Raw genomic sequence first — 16,758 nt, forward strand, 5'->3', positions numbered from 1 at the left:
CTATTTAAAATAGAATCACCCAACATCTGTAGGCAAACTGTAAATGTCATAAAAACCTGAGTTAGATCCGATTAAAAAGACAAAGGTTTTTTATTCATTAATTAATTAATTCCTTCATTCATTCATTCATTCACACTAGACAGGCTAAACGCGAAGTGTTGTCGGTTCCGTTTCAGATCAAGCCTCTGTTTTTAGTGGATGGATAATTATCTCATTTTCACCCAGTTGTGCCACAAAAGACAGATCATTCTGTGCATTAAAGCCATATTTTCGTTTTATGATGCTTTAATAAAATGTAAAAACAATAGGCTATCTGATTGGTTCCTTTTTTACTGCAGTTTGATGTATTCTTAAACCTTGCTGCCTGCCTTATCGAGGCTTCTCATCCAGGTTACTTTTTTATTTAGGCCAGATGTATTTAAGTTCTATTGGAAAGTTAGATTTCATTACTATATCTCTATAGTTTTGATCACAATAGTAAGCTTTTAGGGGATTTCTATAGGCTATTGTATAATTAATTCAATTTGGGGGAAAACAAATTTAAAAAATAAAAATGTATTCAGCATATGTAGTGAAGTAGCCTTTTAGTGTCCAAGATGATCATAAAATGACTAAAATGTGTCAAAAACAGTCACACATCGTTACTTGAGAATTTAAAACACACTGGAATTTAATCATTGAATATAAAAATAATACATTGTTGTCTCGTGGAAAAATTAGACAAAGTCCTTAGTTAATTTCCCATTATAGCCGCTTCGTTTCAGTAGCCTAAATGCAATCACTCATGTGATAAATCAATACAAAACGCAAATCAAAAGACTCCTATGGTCATTGAATGCATTCTATCTATTCAGAAAGATGATTGGATCACGGGCCAGCCCTCCTCCTCCCGCCTGCTCAGAGCTGGCCTCCTTAACACAGTTACCTCCATCACAGCTGATTCCCACAGACATCTGGCGCAGCGCACCGTCTGTCCAGCTGAACTATTCCTTTATTTGGTTGTTAATGCAAAACGCTGACTAATGATCTGCCATCACACAAAGAAACTCGACAATCACTTATTCAAGTGTAAAATGTTTTATTTAGATGTTTTATACTGTGCAACAGTAACAATACAATAAGTTGTCCATACAATCGAGCGATACAAAATACGGAAAACACGGGAGACATCAAAACATGTGTCACTGAGCATGAGATGGAGCTGAACAGGATCGAGCCCATGTCATCCTCTCAGAACCAAAGGGGAATAAGAGAATAACATCATCGCTGATTAAATATGCATTTTGTTTCTATTTACACGTGGATTCTCTAAAACTGCTTATAACGTGTTAAAGACGTGGAGGATAAGCAATCCGATTCCACTGCAGCTACAATAAACAGTTGGGTTTGTTGTTTTTTATCAGTAAAAGGCAATTCCCCCCCCCCCCCAGAGGCATGTTTTCCATGAAGCCAACAGCGCCAGGCACACTTGTGTTCCTTACGTTGGAACAAGATCATAGACTGAAACAAACACGCACAGTCCTCTTTCATTACCTAAAGAAAAAGTGTTATCATGAGCATGCATGTTTAAACTGACAGTTTCAAAAGATGCCAACACACATGAAATAATCATGATTAACACGTTTAGAAAATTGTAAAAGAAAATATAAAAGTCTATCTTCAGTTACTTCTGTAAAATAAAGATGTAGCTTTAAAATGGGATAAGCTTAAATGCTTCTCCTTGTCCTTTCCAACTTTCTTTTTTTTTTTTTTGTCAACATCAAAGTCTGCTTTCATATTAGAAAAACTTCCCATGCCACCCGACTTCCTCATTCCTTTTATTTTGAAATGTCTCTGATTCCACTACGTTTAAACTTACATATGATGCCATAATATTTAGAACAACAAATGGAGAGAGAAAGAGAGATAACATTGTCTACACAATGGAACTACGTTGGCATGGAAACAGTAGGCCTATTAGCTGAGCGGGTGTCTGGCGTTGGCTGGTCCGGTTCGGAGCCCCGCGTCATCCGGAGGAGGTCGAAGAGCCGTTCAGGGTAACTTTGCGGGGCTTGTTGCCGCCGCCGCTACCGCTCCCGAACTGAGTGAAGGGCCGGCTGGGGTTCGGAGGGGCCGCGGCCGGTGTCCCGTTGACGTTAATGGGGCCGTGAGGGAGCTGTGGGTGCGGGGACTGCGCAGGCGTGCCGGGGCTCGGCAGCGACGAAGACGTGGACGGAGCCCCGGCGGGACTTCCGGCTTTGTCGCTGGCAGAATCGCTCTCGGGCCCAGATCTGCTCGCTTTGTTGTGGCCTTCCTGCTGCGCGTGGCTCACCTTCATCTTCTTACAGTTGGGTCGGACTCTGTACTTAAGCGGTAAAGGGCCGTTCTGCGAGGAAGGGTTGAATAAAGGGATGAATAAAATATTAGAACAGTTGAATTAAAACCAAATGAAATCAATAACAGAAAAAAAAATAATGTTTAAAAAGCCGTTATAGCCTACAACCAAAATTAACTCAAAATATATGTCCATCTAATTTAAAAATATACGCCGATTCATTGTAGCCTAGTATACCCACAGCTGCATCCATTACTAAATATAACAAGTTGGTAATTAGCCTATTCCAAATTAAAATAGCATGGAACCAAGCACTTTTAACGTCCAAAATATATTCTAAAAAGGACAGAGAACTTCTCCCTTGTCTTTTATTTTTCATTCCTCGGGGAATAGTCTAGCCTCCATGTGAGCCTACAAGCCACAATAAAAAAAAAACTGAATTTTTTGATATGTATATAAAATTGTCTGAGCTGGACCCTTTCCCATCCTACAACCGCCTATCAGTCTGTATTTTATCTTCTAATAACATGTCAAGTGTCTGCTCCCCCATTTAACAAATAGACTTGTTTTCCGTGCAGTGCTATATTTGATGCAACTAAAATCAAAATGTCTTTAATTCAATAAAGTCAAATAAAATCCAAACCCACTCATTTCAAGGTTTTCATTATTTAGCTGTAATTAAGCCATGCATTTATTTAAAACAATAAATCTCAAGGTGTTTAATGAAGGTAGACTCCAGCTGATAAGGCATGATAAGAGCTATATTTATTTGACTTTAAGTGACTTAAAATGATCATTTCAATATCATACATAAAATAAGAATAAACATAAGCTAAATAAGAACATTTGATTTACAATAGTTTGTTACTTAGAAATGTGGTGGAACTAACGTAAATAAAGTCTATATATATATATATATATATATATATATATATATATATATATATATATATATATATATATATATATATATATATATGTATCATACCCTTCTCCAAGTGTAGATATATGCTATATCCATTAATGTGTAGTAATCTTTCAGAGGTTCATCTTCATACATGACTTCAACCTTGAGAGAGAGAGAAAGAAAGAGAGAGAGAGAGAGAGAGAGAGAGAGAGAGAGAGAGAGAGAAAGAGAGAGAGAGAGAGTATTTTAATTTAAACACAGTAACTATATTTGCTTTTAATAAGATTTAAAAAATTAAAAAAATCATATTAACATTGTTACCTTGGACTGACAGATATAATCAAGTAGTTAAAATGTCAGGTTTAGGTTAGTCAAACATTGGGTTAATACCAGAAACTAAATAAATAATTAAATGGATAAATCAATCAATCAATCAATCAGTAAAGACCTGGTAGGCATGTGGGATGTCCATTTTGCTGCGCAGGAACTTCCTCAGATGCATGACTGTCATGGCTGCTGGACACTGCAGGTACCTCTTGTTAGCCACCTGCAGATTACGCAGTTTTCCAAAATTATACATATGACATTTGTATAGAGGGGTATTGATAAAGTGACTCAGCGTCTAAATCAGACTGGTCCACCTTAAAAGCAGGACAAGAATTTGCTTTCCAAAAACAATGTAGCCTTTTCTTAAAAGGGAAACAATGTTTGATTAAAATGTGTCAGATTTCACAAAAGAGGTGGAAAATTACAAATGCATTAGTTGCTTTCAGAAAAATGTGTGCAGTATGATTCATTCTTATTTTGTTCCAAGAAATAATTCTGGCAGAGACGAGAATGTGGCCAAAATCAACTTGCCATATTCTGATCTTTAGACTGCTTGTCCTCCACTGCACCTCCCAGTCTGAACGGAATAAAAAAAAAGAAAAAAAAGAGAGAAAATATTCTGTGAAAATAGCTCGGGGATATTCATTTTTGCAATAACACAATTTTGATTATTAGAAATAAATAACATGATATGTAAGAATCAAAAATATATATATTATTGTGGACATCAGACGATCTACCACTTAAAAGAAGAGTACTTTATTGCATACTCTTTTTTCCTCCTGCAGACATTTTATTCCTTCTTGAAACTATATTTGACACATGCAGTACCCATGTCAGCTGCCCTTAAAATGTTTAAAAAAAAGTTTATAAATTGCAAAACATAAAATAAAATACAATGAAAAAGACTCATTTCAATAAGCCTTAAACAATGAGGGAAAATCCATTACATATCTATCAGTCACTTCCTTAAAAATGAGCCTACATAAGGGATTTCCAGAAACCACTATAAGAAAAAGGCCAATTTCTTAACCTGAAGAACATATATGTTCAGGACCCAACTTAGCAGGATGGGACTTGTTTGTGTCCTGCCCTAGATATTTTGCTGAACGGTAGGACAATTAAGCTTGGAGGAGAAAAGGGACTCTATGCTTCCCGATGCAGGACAGGAGAGTTAATGATGGTCCAGGTTGGATCTGATCATTTATAACGCAGAATCTTATCTTAGACAATATTTCTTTAAATCCAAGCAGGATCTGTTCAAACACATGACAATGGGCATGCTTAAATGTTTTCTTAAATACATTATAACATTATAATAATCATCATAATCAAGTTACTCCGTCGAGAACTACATAAAAACTGTAGCATCAATAATGACTGGAACAGAAGCCTACCTGCTGTGATCAAAGAACTCAATAGAGAGGCTGATGATCTCATCATCTGTAATAATTCTTTTGTCCTCGTCTGCCACCTCTCCACGATCCTCATTTGATCCATTAGATGCTGTCGGAAAAAAAAACCACAAGGATAAATACCCAGAAAATGAGCAGGGGGAAAAAATGGGACTTGGAAAAGCAGTGAAACAACTATAGAGAGAAAATTTAGTATTTTATCCAGAACTTCAAGAAAGGTGGTTCTCTCTTCACTGTGGTGACTAAAGGAAAATTAAATAATAAAATGTATATACATGCCTTCCAACTCACCATCTACAGGGTGCTCCGCATAAAAGTCTCTCCTCCTCTTCATTTCATCTGAGGACAATCAGGAAGACAAGCGATGACAAGTCTGTTCAGTTTTCCCAGAAACATAAATCTAGTTCTTAAATAACACAACAGGATAAATAACATCTGAATAGTGGCAGGGATGTAACAATTAGAAACATTTGCTAATATTCCATCATGGGTCGTTTCCATACAGCAAACAAATCCTGTGCCCCAAACTTGCAGAACTTTCTACAACCATTTTATTATCATAATATATACAATACTTATAGGAGTGAAACACATGAGACAATGGAGCTTTGCCTGACCTATTTTGAGAGGTATGATCAACAGCGTATAAAAAAAAGTGACAAAAACAACCACATGTGACAATAACAGTAGATATGGTCTCAGCTCAGCAACCACAGCACTGTGTTAATAACAGATTATGAATGTATCAAGATAAAAACACAAAGAAAACATAGAAAATCTAAACATGTTTCACTTTTTTGAGGCGGGGTTAATTGACTAGAACTGTCTACATTCTTGTTTTATTCACTTGATATTTGGCAGGAGTGGTAATCCAGTTGATGGGGTGCCGCTGACTATAAATGAAAGGACTGATGAAAAGAAAGCAGCTATAGGGAACTGATGCAGAGTCCGAATGAAAGTGAACAGCGCTCTTACTTTTGAAGAGGCCGGGGACCAGTTTGTATACAATGTCCTGTAGAGTTTTGTCAGACCTAGATGGGGGACGAGAAACTTCAGTCAAGCCTTAACATTTGGAGTTCAAATGAGACAGGAATGATGCAGATGGGTGAATCGCTCCTATTCGATTAAGCTTATGAAGAAGACAAGTAAGAGCTCACCACGGCAAAGTACGTTTTCAACATGTACATTCATAAATACTGCAATAGTTGTTGCATTACAGCACATACACAGCCTGCATGCAACACAGATATTCAATAGACGTTCATAACTGACTTTGGAAAATCTCACATCTATTATACAAGTGTTCATTGTGTCTGAATATGTTGAACCAATCACTGGCTGATCCGGCTGTTCAGTGGGGAAACAACAGGGGGAAACCCCAAAAGGGCAAGAAAAGAGGAAACAATAAATGTTCAAACTATTGTTGTAGCTGCCTAACATTCCCCATGCATGAAAACTAAATATTTACATGTCAGAAATACTGTTTTTTTTAAGCATATGAAAGTACATCAATTCAATAAAGGGTGGGGCACAAAAGATGGCTTGTTTACCGCACAAAACTAAGGAAAGATTCCTTTGCTTAAAAAATAAATACAATCTATACCTAAAGATGTGGGAAGTTCAACAAGTTCTCACCTAATGTTGAGCAGAGGCTTGGTTTTATGCACTTGTACATCACAGATGGGACAGTATTTGCTGGTTTCCAGGTAGCGCACAATGCACATCTTGCAAACTGAAAACCATAAAAAAAAGAGGAAGTAAAAAAAAAATGTGTCAACATCAGATGAAAGATTATCCCAAATCTACACTGGGATAGCTAAATCTGGGCTCAGGAGTAATCCCTTTGCGGCATTAACAGTTTAAATCAAAGTATGTGCAAGGAAACGTGCAAGAAAGATTCCTGCTGCAACACATTCGCAGTCATTAACGCGTATTAAAGCTCCATGTTGACATTTCCCTCCTCCAACCAAAGAACAGCCATTGTTTTATTAGTTTGCTCACATGAGTGGAGACATTCGATGATGGTCGTGGCGTCTATGAAATATCCTCCGCACAGGACGCACATGAGGTGAGGGTTGAGCTCGGTAATCTTTATCCTGGTCGTCCGATGCATGTTGGGAGTCAAGGAACAGCAATCCTGCGTGGAGGAGGAAAAGGTGTAAGTCAAAACAATGCACGCATGGCCGACGACGAGGCATCAGAGGGCTGCAGCTTTCTTTTACAACGCGGAGCAGACCATTTGGAAAAGGCGGCTGTTTGTTTGACTGAGTTAAAGCAACATCATCTTTTATGCTAATACAATAATAACCATATAGGGTAGGGAGCTCGGTGGCAGATTGATAGGCTGCATCGAAGAGTCACCTGACCGAGGCGCAGGGAATAATCATAAATCAATCACGTCCACTGAGAGATCGATGGAGCCCTGCGCTTCTCTCCTTCGCTTCATCTTAAACCAACATGCGACATGAGAGAAACAATGCAGTGCGGGACGATAGATTTAATCAAAAAGGGTTTCTCATGCTTCAAAAATATATTATTCCGGTCCATGAGTCGTGATTTGGACGTAGCTATTCTGCAAAATCTGAAGGGTTGGCTGATCTGATGGTACTAGATATTAACGTATGCTATGTGTTAAACGTAGCCTATTAACTAGGTGCGTGCCTATTGTGGCTCTTTATTAGGCTATTCCTAAATTGGTTGAAATTGTAAGCTGGTTTTAAATAAGAGAGCAAGTGTCGAGGCTAACAATTAAGCTATTAAACAAATCCGACCGAGGACGAATCGGGCTACCCTTCAAAATAAAGTGGGCATCTCATAATGCATCTCTCAATAAGAGAAAAATGATGATTTAGCGATTTAGTTTGTGACCGCTCCGCTTTGTAACAAGACGTTTAACCGACATTTGGTGGGAAATAATATGAGGTAGCCCACAGGGTCTGTGGCGCCCCGGGGTGAATGTGGGTGAGAGGGGGTTGATGGGAGACACACATTCACTGCGTCAGGTGTGCCACACGGGCTATGGGGAAACCTGGGCGTTTCTATGGCAACTCCTTTTGCTTTTTTAGCCCACATGGCGGGTCGCCAGTCTGAGAACAAGGCAGGATGTCGAACCAAAACAACAGCACGGCGAGCTGCCGGTGTGCAGAGCGGGAGCGAGGAGGGACCGGAGGCTCCCCGTCCCTCCGCGCACACAGACAGCGGCTGTTCTGCCAGGCTGCAGACAGCACGGCTGCCATTTTGTGGAGGAAAAAAAAAAAGCCCGTATCGCTTCAACGGGCTGCGGGGTTTCCTCCGAAAGGGGGCAAATCGAGCCGACGCGTTACCATGAGCTTCCCAAATCTTCATGGACCACATGGAGGAGTATGCGTGTCCAACTCTGAGACAAATCGCAGCTTTCTTCTGGTTCGCTTTGCGCCGTGTTTGTCACGGCGTGTGCGCGATAACCAGCACCGTGCAGCACCAACATGGCCAGGCAGCAGCGACTGCTGAAGTTGAAGCGCACATTGGATCACAGGCTAGGCTACTTATTAATTCCGCGCAATTATCATGCTAAAGTAGCCTAACAGCCATCCTCTTTATTAAACGTCAACATTGCTTATAGGCCTTATAGGCTACTTTGTGCCAATTGGCATTTCACTTTACAAACCCGGTTATGCAACCAAAAGCTCAAACGGTGAATTAAGTCCTCCAATGCCAAAGTATCGTCATTGTTCCATTTTATCCATCCACAAGGCTATTTATAAGTCACGAGGAAGATGTAACCTCAGAAAATTGGAAAACAATAATCTAAACAGGCGCGCAGCCTATTAATAAAAAATGGGCTATAGGTTTATGATAAAAGGTCGCTCTTTGCGTTCATTTAAAGTAATAAAAACACCCGTGATTAAACGTCTAAATGTAGCAGAGTGTGCGTGTGGAGGAGACTCTGTTTAAACACTGGATGACAGCCAGCCTGTGCAGCTCTGAACCCGTGCCAGAGTCCCGGCCGGGTTCAATGCTCCACGGGACCTCTGTTGACCGTCTCTGAACACATCACTGCAGGCCAGTTTGGACAGCGACTCCGAGTCCACATGGATAATGATGGACAATGTCTACCTATATGAAGCGAGCCTGTTGCTCCATTAATCGATTGCCTGGTGTTTGGACAACTGCTCTCCTTGTGTCCTGTGGGAGATGCATGCTCACTTCGTAAGACTTCAAGTCAATCACACATCCAAAAGTCATGAAGCGTAACCTATTCATAGTGGGAACGGACGTTGTAAACGCTACAGTAAAGATCAAGCCATTGTACAAGAGTCCCATTATGGACAGGCAGAAACACTGACAACACATAGAAGATGCCGCTACTTTGTTATATCCATATGGCCCGACATGGTTAATTATGGAGTCGGTGGATAACACATCAGTTAATTCAGAACCGCTACTGGATCTTCGTTTCTCTAAATAAAGCAACAACGAATGAGGAGATTTACCCTCGCTTCTTGCAATGACCCCAACCTCATTTATTCCCAACCGAGAACAGTTCCTCTTGTGAAGGTTCCCCTTACACCTAAATCAACAGCAGCTGGAAATAACCCAATTAAATCGGCAATGGGGAAAAACCAAGACCTCATATTACATATGTCAGTCAATTCAGAAAATCATGAAATTGCCTAAATAACCACAGATTCCTAAATGGTGACTGAAATGCATAATAGACGATACAAACAACAATAACGTGGGTTTAGTGTTAAAATGTGCTCATCACACACTGTAAACCACCCAGTCTGATGGGCTATTACAACATCTATTCACAGAGCCGTGAGGCTGGAAACCTGCGAACCCGAAAAGTAAATAGGCTACATTTTAACCCATGAAGCACACAAAGGGTTCTCAAAAGCATAATGAGTAAAATGATATTTTTTTATAAGCCAAGAGGCAAAAGCCCTGCTATGTGTGCCTGTCCTGTAGCCCCAGTTTCATAGCTAAGTGTGGGCCAGCGTATAGCAGTAAAAAGGTGAAAATGTGGATTGAAAACCAGAACCAGAGCTGATATGTCAACAAACAAACTGTCTATGCTGACCATAGCGTGTCGTAGGCTATATATAATAAATTCAAACTACCGGTGCTTTGGCTGCTTGCGAGACACAACCAGCTTTTTGTATTCTGGCCGACGTCTCGCCCATATTTTAGTTTTTCAATTTCTCAAAAACCAAACCCTGCTTCTTAATTATGATATCCATACACTAAGACCTAAAGAGCCACAGCGCATGTTAAACGATGATCCAGTGTTTACAAGCAGCCGTCATGAAACATTTATGCCCATGTTAAAATGGTTTGCCTTCTTGTCATGTTATGGGAGCAATCCAAGTTAAGTTAATAAATCCAACACTTAGGCATATTATCCCAAAACCAACATAACACCCTGTTCACAACACCCCACACATCAAGACTCTATAAAATAAAAGCGCTGTATGGAAAGATGAACACAGAAGGACCGTTTGGAGCACTTGCTGCTGTTCACATCTGAGCAAACCCAGCCTGGTTCGCCTGAGATCTCCCACTTTACATAAATCCAAACGATGCAAGGCAAAGCCCAGCCGTGATCAACTTATACAGACAGATGACTGACTAGTATATAATGCAACACTGGGTGTCCGTGGATCTTAATTCGCGTTCGTGCCCGAGCGGGGAACATGTTTTGCAAAAAAAAAAGTGGTGCGCAGACACACACACAGAGCTCCACGTCGGTGATCGCCGCAGACACCGTTGAAAGCTCCACATCCACCGCTGGATCGGACCGTAGAAAAACACAAAATCACCGACCGTAAACCTCTCTTCCTGCCCCCGTTAGTTAGAGACGATATCGAATGAGACATACCTGGAGGCTCGGCTGGGAATCGGTGGGTCTTGAGGCGAATAGACAATGAAAGTTGGGAGGCGATCAGCAGAAAATGAATAGGAGCCGAGCCGCCATCTTGTAGCAGGCTGCAGACGCTGTCAGTGGCAGTGAGCGCACGGCGGACCGGAGCGCATTTCAGATGTGCAAATAAAACTCCTCTTTTCCTCGCCGCTTGCGCGCTGTGAGCGTATCCGATCCGCGGCTTCGAGACACACCAGTCCTCCGGCTTTGACTCGGGAAGGCTCCCACTTAGGCACCAATAACTTTGCCTCCAAAATATCCGCTTCACCACCAGTAAAATGCAGCAGTGTGTGTGTGTGCTCCGTGGAAACTGACACCGTAGCCTACCCAAAATGGCTTGTACTTCGCCCGCCCCGCATTTGGTCACGTGGTGTCGCCGCTTAAGGATGCCTGGGAATTACTGTCGGTGTAGCTTGTTCTTTTTCTCCCGATCTACTGCGTATGATATAACATAACACACACCTGCGCATTTTAATAGTGTTTAACCACCAAATCGCATTTACTCAGCAGTTTGTGTTTTCCTGAGCTGACACCAGACAGCTACTTACAGGCGCAGAAAAAATACTCTCGGTGTATTCTAGTCTTTCTAATGCAGCCATGACGCATGGTTTAAAATAAGCCATAATAGCCTCGGCCACACATTTCCACAGTTTGATACAGTTTTAGTCTTGAAAAGGCGCAATCCATGCACTTTACAGCCTATGTAGGCTATCCTACTTTCGCTCAAATGACACTATAATTAGTGGCGTCTGATAAGTAGGCTACTGATGGTGTGCTCTCGTCTCTCTGATGTTAAAAATAACTGCAGCACACGCACTCGCACCGTGTCGTTTCGGTCGTCTAAATGCCTCGATCCACTCAGTCTGTTAAAGCACCAGGCTACCTTATTCATCTCTGCCCGTCGTTGCTTTAAAAGACCCACGGACATGGTTAAAACACGTCCGTATGACAAATGACTCTGGCGTCAAACCTTTGTCAAAGGCTGTCCTGACATCTGAAAAAAAAAAAAAAAGAATTCGCCGCAACATCCACTTGATGAATTGGAGCCTTTATCCTTCACCCAGCGCCGCAGAAAACGAAGGGTGTTTACGGTATCTGAGCCGCTTCAACTGAGGAGCTTTAAACTATCAGCTGTAAGGTGGATGCTGAAGGCTTTTAAAGTCTGAAGGGACCGACATTTAATGTTGGCAAAAAAAAGGGAAACGGCTCTTTGTTATTCTTTTATAAATAACTTCTATCAGTCCGAGACCTCCAGAAAAAAAGCTGGGCTGATCCTCTTGTTGCAACAAATACTACAGGAAACAAAATATACTGCTGTCATAAAACTATGACAACTGCTGACAAAACACAATCCAGCTACTTTATTGGCTCCATATACAAACTAAACTAGCCTAAATGTTTCACATATCGGACACAAATGACATCAGCTGTTTTTATTATTCAATTTTATTTCCCCACCAAATGTTCTAAAAACAATGTGGCTCAATGTGAGCACACCAAGCAGTGATTTGTATTGAAAACACGAGGTGGATTTTATTTTTTTCTGTTTTAATTGAAACGCACACGTTGGAATGATAATTGTCTCACATGCATACACGTCTTTCAATCTCAGTTACAAAAAAGAAGCTCTGAAGAGATGAGCAATGCCGCTGGAGTTTAGTGCTTTGTGGTGCAGAAAAGGCGAGGAGACCGGACACCGGCATCACATCTGGCTGGCTTTCTCCACACTCTTCGCAGCGTCTTTGAGCTTTCCGACCAAATCCTGAAACGAAAGAAGTCATTGATCATTTTCAAGACAAGGTCCGGCTGAGATAACCTAAATATCAATTTCAAAAAACCTTATATTTACGCTATGAATTACGCTTATCATGAATAACAATTTAAACAAAATTAGCATGCGTTGAGAATTTTTGATCCAGTCTGACTTGATTGACACTGATTCGACTAGGTCCAAATTAAATACACCAAATAGTTAGCATCGTGAATGATTGCAGCCCACATGGTATAACGCAGCAAACAGGGTAGGCCATGCTGGAACTTCTTCTTATACTAGACTAACTTTATGAATCATTGTCAATACAATCTAGGGTTCTGTAGTTTAAACAAACTAAACATTTTATATTTGGCTGCAGCAATGAAAATTCATTCCATGTGCAGAAAAAGCCCTTTCGTTTATTATGTCTAACAATTTAATACATATGTTCTGTGGCAGCTTCCCTGTCTGAAGAGGATAATTGCCCTGCAGCAATCAGCTCAGTGAGTCGACTTGGCATTTTGTTAGTTTTTTTTCATTGCGAGGCTGAATGCGGTGCGTAAAAGCGAGTGATGCAACTGAAAAACGGTCTAACTCTAGAATGAAATGGAAAACGAAAACTTAAAATAAAAAGGCAACAAGGAACCAAAACCCTTCCTATACCTGTAGCTGCTCCACTGTGCAGGTGAAGTTGATATCTTCCTTGGATCCTTCATTCTAACAAAAGAAACAAACACGGCCGTTGTTTTACGCACTGAAACGTACCAAACACATCCAGGAAAAAACACGAAAAGTGGACGCATAAAAATGTGTGTGTGTGTGTGTGTGTGTGTGTGTGTGTGTGTGAGTGAGAGTGAGAGTGAGAGTGAGAGAGAGAGAGACTTACCTCAGTGTTCAATGAAATCAAATAGAAAGGCTCGTTGACCTTATCAACTTGATCGTTCTGTCGAAAAAAAGGAATTTTAGTTTGGCGCAAGAAATGGTTTACATAAAAGTACACACTGTGCTTGTTTTATGTACCTTCACGTGGTATTGTAGACGCCATGACGCGTCGTTAATCCGAGGTGGACACCTTCCTATGCTAGAGGAGATGGGACAGACAAGACTATTGCATTATGTAGTCTTGATTAAGTAGACTTTATACAGGCTATACAGAAATGTATCTCCTGCAGCATGTTTAGCCGGATCCTTTTACGCCTTTCCGTATTTAACAAATGTTATTTAACCACATGTCCCACACTCATGTGTGACACTTTATTTTTTATTTTTAGATTTAAATACTTTCCGTGTTTATTTAAATTGGCAATTTGTTTGCAACTGTCTGAAATCAGTTTGCATACAATGTGATTCTTTCACAAAGCACGTTTGTTTATGGCGCCTCATAAAGCAGCTTTTACATTTACATTGCAATTAATCCCACGTCATGTCGACCCTCTCTGCTCCTCACAGCTGAAGCAACACATTGCTTGCTCTTCCCTTAATTTCAGTAAATCCAATCCAATTCTACAAGAGAGCGTTCAAACTGTTTGAACTGTGTATTCACTTGTGTTCATCCGAGCATCAAGTTTCCTTTAAAAAATCCCATGTTCATCTTGGACACATGAGTTTGGATAAACATTTTTTTTTAATTTTTTTTTTTTAAATAAGATCAACACCTCCACATATCTCTTCACCACTGACGTCTCTAAGCATTTAAGGCTTACCTTGCTAACAGACGTTCCAGTTCTTTTTTATGTTTCTGTAAAACAAGACATGGATCAGTGAGTTAAGAACAAGTCAGCCACAGACACAAGAATACATGAAGAAGAAATGGTGCAATAATGTGTGTGTCACCTGGTGTGTGCTATAGAATATTTCTATTCTCTCTGCACTGAATGCAAGCTCTTCAAGGCAGGAGCTGCAAGAACAAACACTTTATTTACTTTAAAGTGTCATCAAACATTAAAAAAATATATATATTTTGGGATACCTTTACACATGGCATTCATAGTTCCCTTTGTATTATTTTTTTTCTATTTTCCAAGAAGAGATTACAAAGGAACAAATACGCTACATATGTGCTACATTATTTCCATGTAGAATTAATAGATGTTAATGTATCAATTTTCAAAGTTAACATAGTGTTTGTAATCACAGTTAAAATACAGTTATTAAATGTGGAGAAATGCAAGACAACCTCAAAGTGGAGATTTTCAAAGGAGTAAAAATTAAATATATTCCTAAAGTTCTAAATCACATGTTAGCTTTATATTGGTGCTTATTTGTTGGATGATAACAAACAAGCACACCTACAGTCCCCGAGTGAGTGTTTCTCTTCTTTATAGATAAAACATGCAGACACTTTGCTTAATTATGCTAATTCCACCAAACTAACTTTAACCTTTGTTTTTCTGCGGGAACATTGCTGCTGGTATACTAGCAGGACATCCCATAGTTACACATCTGGGACACATATGGCCACACATGCACAACGCAACAACAGCATGGCTAATCAACTCATTTCAATAATAACAACAGACGTCCTGTGAATCACAACGATTTGCAATATTTTAAATGTACCAATATATGTTTTAATGTTAAACAAGTTTTATAGGAATAATACAATATTTCACAGATGTAATGAATAAATGTATTATAAGCTCATGCCCTCTTGGGACATGTAGGTCACAATAGTGTCCTTACTTGCAATGTCATTAAAGAACATGCAAACAATATGAATATACAAAATAAAGCAAGGGTAACATTTCGCTGCACACTGATATAAGAGCACAATTTCCCCAGCCACATAGGCTACAGACACCTGATGACTCTACATTTAGCACGTATGGGGTGACGGATGCGTGTTCCACAGGAAACCTTCTGTCTGATGTCACCTACCTTATCGCTGACTTGTCCGCGTGGTGCTTGACTGCCTCCAGTATGAAGGTGGTCGCTGCAGTGTGACTCTGTTTCAGCAGTATCTGGTCGATCTGCTTCAGCTCGGGCTCATCTGTAAGCACAAACACAGGGCGGCATGAGGATGCACCTCTGCAGCTCCTCGGTAACACGCAGCCTTCATTCTCTATATGGACACAACAGACGCGTTGGATCGGTTAAAAGGATGTAGGCTAGGCTAGATTTGCGATCCATATAGAGATTGACGTGCAGAATGGACATCAATGAGGATTTGCATGTGAATGGGCCCCTCGGCTGCATCAGCCAGGGGTCCTTTGTTGGTTTGTATGTATGGTGAACATTTCACTTTCTATAAAAACTTTGCCGTTAAAAAAAGTCGGAATGCGGCAGAGGTTGGAAAACACATGGTGTGTGTGTGTGTGAAAAAAACCGATGCAGCCATGACAGAGGATAGGCTATGAAACATAAGGCAGACAAATCTGCGGTCATTTTGCATAATTTATAAGCTATTTTACCCCCTAAATCAAAATTAGCAACACGAGCCAAAGAGCGGGTTAAGATAACAGTGTCCACTCTCAGCTTTGACTAATAGCGATTGAAATAGTCTTAACACCCTTTATAGTTGACTTAATGTCAGTTTAAATGACAAAAGGCATCCCGAGTGCCGTGTGATGTTGTGTGACGGCTGCTGAATGTAAAGCAGGCAGCAGAAAAGGCTAAGACCGCTTTAGCCCGGCTGATGGGCGGCTGTCCGCTGAACCAATCCGCCTCGTTAAAGATCTTAATATAAACACGGGGCATTCAGGGTTAGAGCCACTGGCAGCATCCAGCGACGCCGTCAAACCCGCAAAACATCGAGGCAGCGTCTCCACACGTCCGCACGGGGTGAAACCGGAAACAGCGTCGGAGACAAAAGCAGCGGCGAGGAGCGGCAGCAGCTCACCGAGGACTCCGGGCTCGGCTTTGGCGGAGAGCAGGCTCCGGAAGGACACGTCCACCAATACCCTGTAGCTGCTCTGGTCGAAGGCGGACGGCTCGGCTAGAGATTGCAGCCCTCTCTGCACGGACTCAGACAACTCCATTTTGCAAAAGGGTGACTCGCGACACCAGAGCACGTGACTGATCAGCTGATGCAGCGTGTGGAGCAGCAGAGGGCTGAGGCGAGGAGCTGAGGCATTACACCCAGAGCTGGCTGGCAAATTTGAAGAGAAGAAATCGCTGCAAGGGGGGGGGGGGGGGGGGGGG

At 40.9% G+C, this 16,758-nt stretch overlaps 2 protein-coding genes across 3 annotated transcripts; both read right to left on the reverse strand.

The window, feature by feature from the left end:
- Positions 1-1,064: 1,064 nt before the first annotated feature.
- bmi1a (bmi1 polycomb ring finger oncogene 1a) lies at positions 1,065-11,330 on the reverse strand. The gene is made up of 10 exons (XM_034862853.1): positions 10,824-11,330; positions 6,965-7,100; positions 6,599-6,695; positions 5,939-5,994; positions 5,255-5,302; positions 4,946-5,054; positions 4,080-4,125; positions 3,670-3,768; positions 3,303-3,383; positions 1,065-2,365 (listed from the first exon to the last, which is right to left on the reverse strand). Exons 2-10 carry the CDS (start codon positions 7,074-7,076, stop codon positions 2,006-2,008), a joined length of 1,008 nt encoding a protein of 335 aa, XP_034718744.1. The 5' UTR covers positions 7,077-7,100; positions 10,824-11,330; the 3' UTR covers positions 1,065-2,005.
- Positions 11,331-12,401: 1,071 nt separating this feature from the next.
- commd3 (COMM domain containing 3) lies at positions 12,402-16,710 on the reverse strand. Of its 2 annotated transcripts, none has more exons than XM_034862855.1 (8): positions 16,457-16,710; positions 15,496-15,607; positions 14,452-14,515; positions 14,322-14,356; positions 13,639-13,699; positions 13,505-13,561; positions 13,282-13,335; positions 12,402-12,627 (listed from the first exon to the last, which is right to left on the reverse strand). In XM_034862855.1, exons 1-8 carry the CDS (start codon positions 16,593-16,595, stop codon positions 12,568-12,570), a joined length of 582 nt encoding a protein of 193 aa, XP_034718746.1. In that variant the 5' UTR covers positions 16,596-16,710; the 3' UTR covers positions 12,402-12,567. The 2 variants fall into 2 exon arrangements, with proteins under 2 accessions (XP_034718746.1, XP_034718745.1); XM_034862854.1 differs by having other exon boundaries at positions 13,639-13,723.
- Positions 16,711-16,758: the final 48 nt, after the last annotated feature.

Source organism: Etheostoma cragini, chromosome 22 (assembly GCF_013103735.1).
Source record: "Etheostoma cragini isolate CJK2018 chromosome 22, CSU_Ecrag_1.0, whole genome shotgun sequence".
In the NCBI taxonomy this organism is placed as follows: Eukaryota; Metazoa; Chordata; class Actinopteri; order Perciformes; family Percidae; genus Etheostoma; species Etheostoma cragini.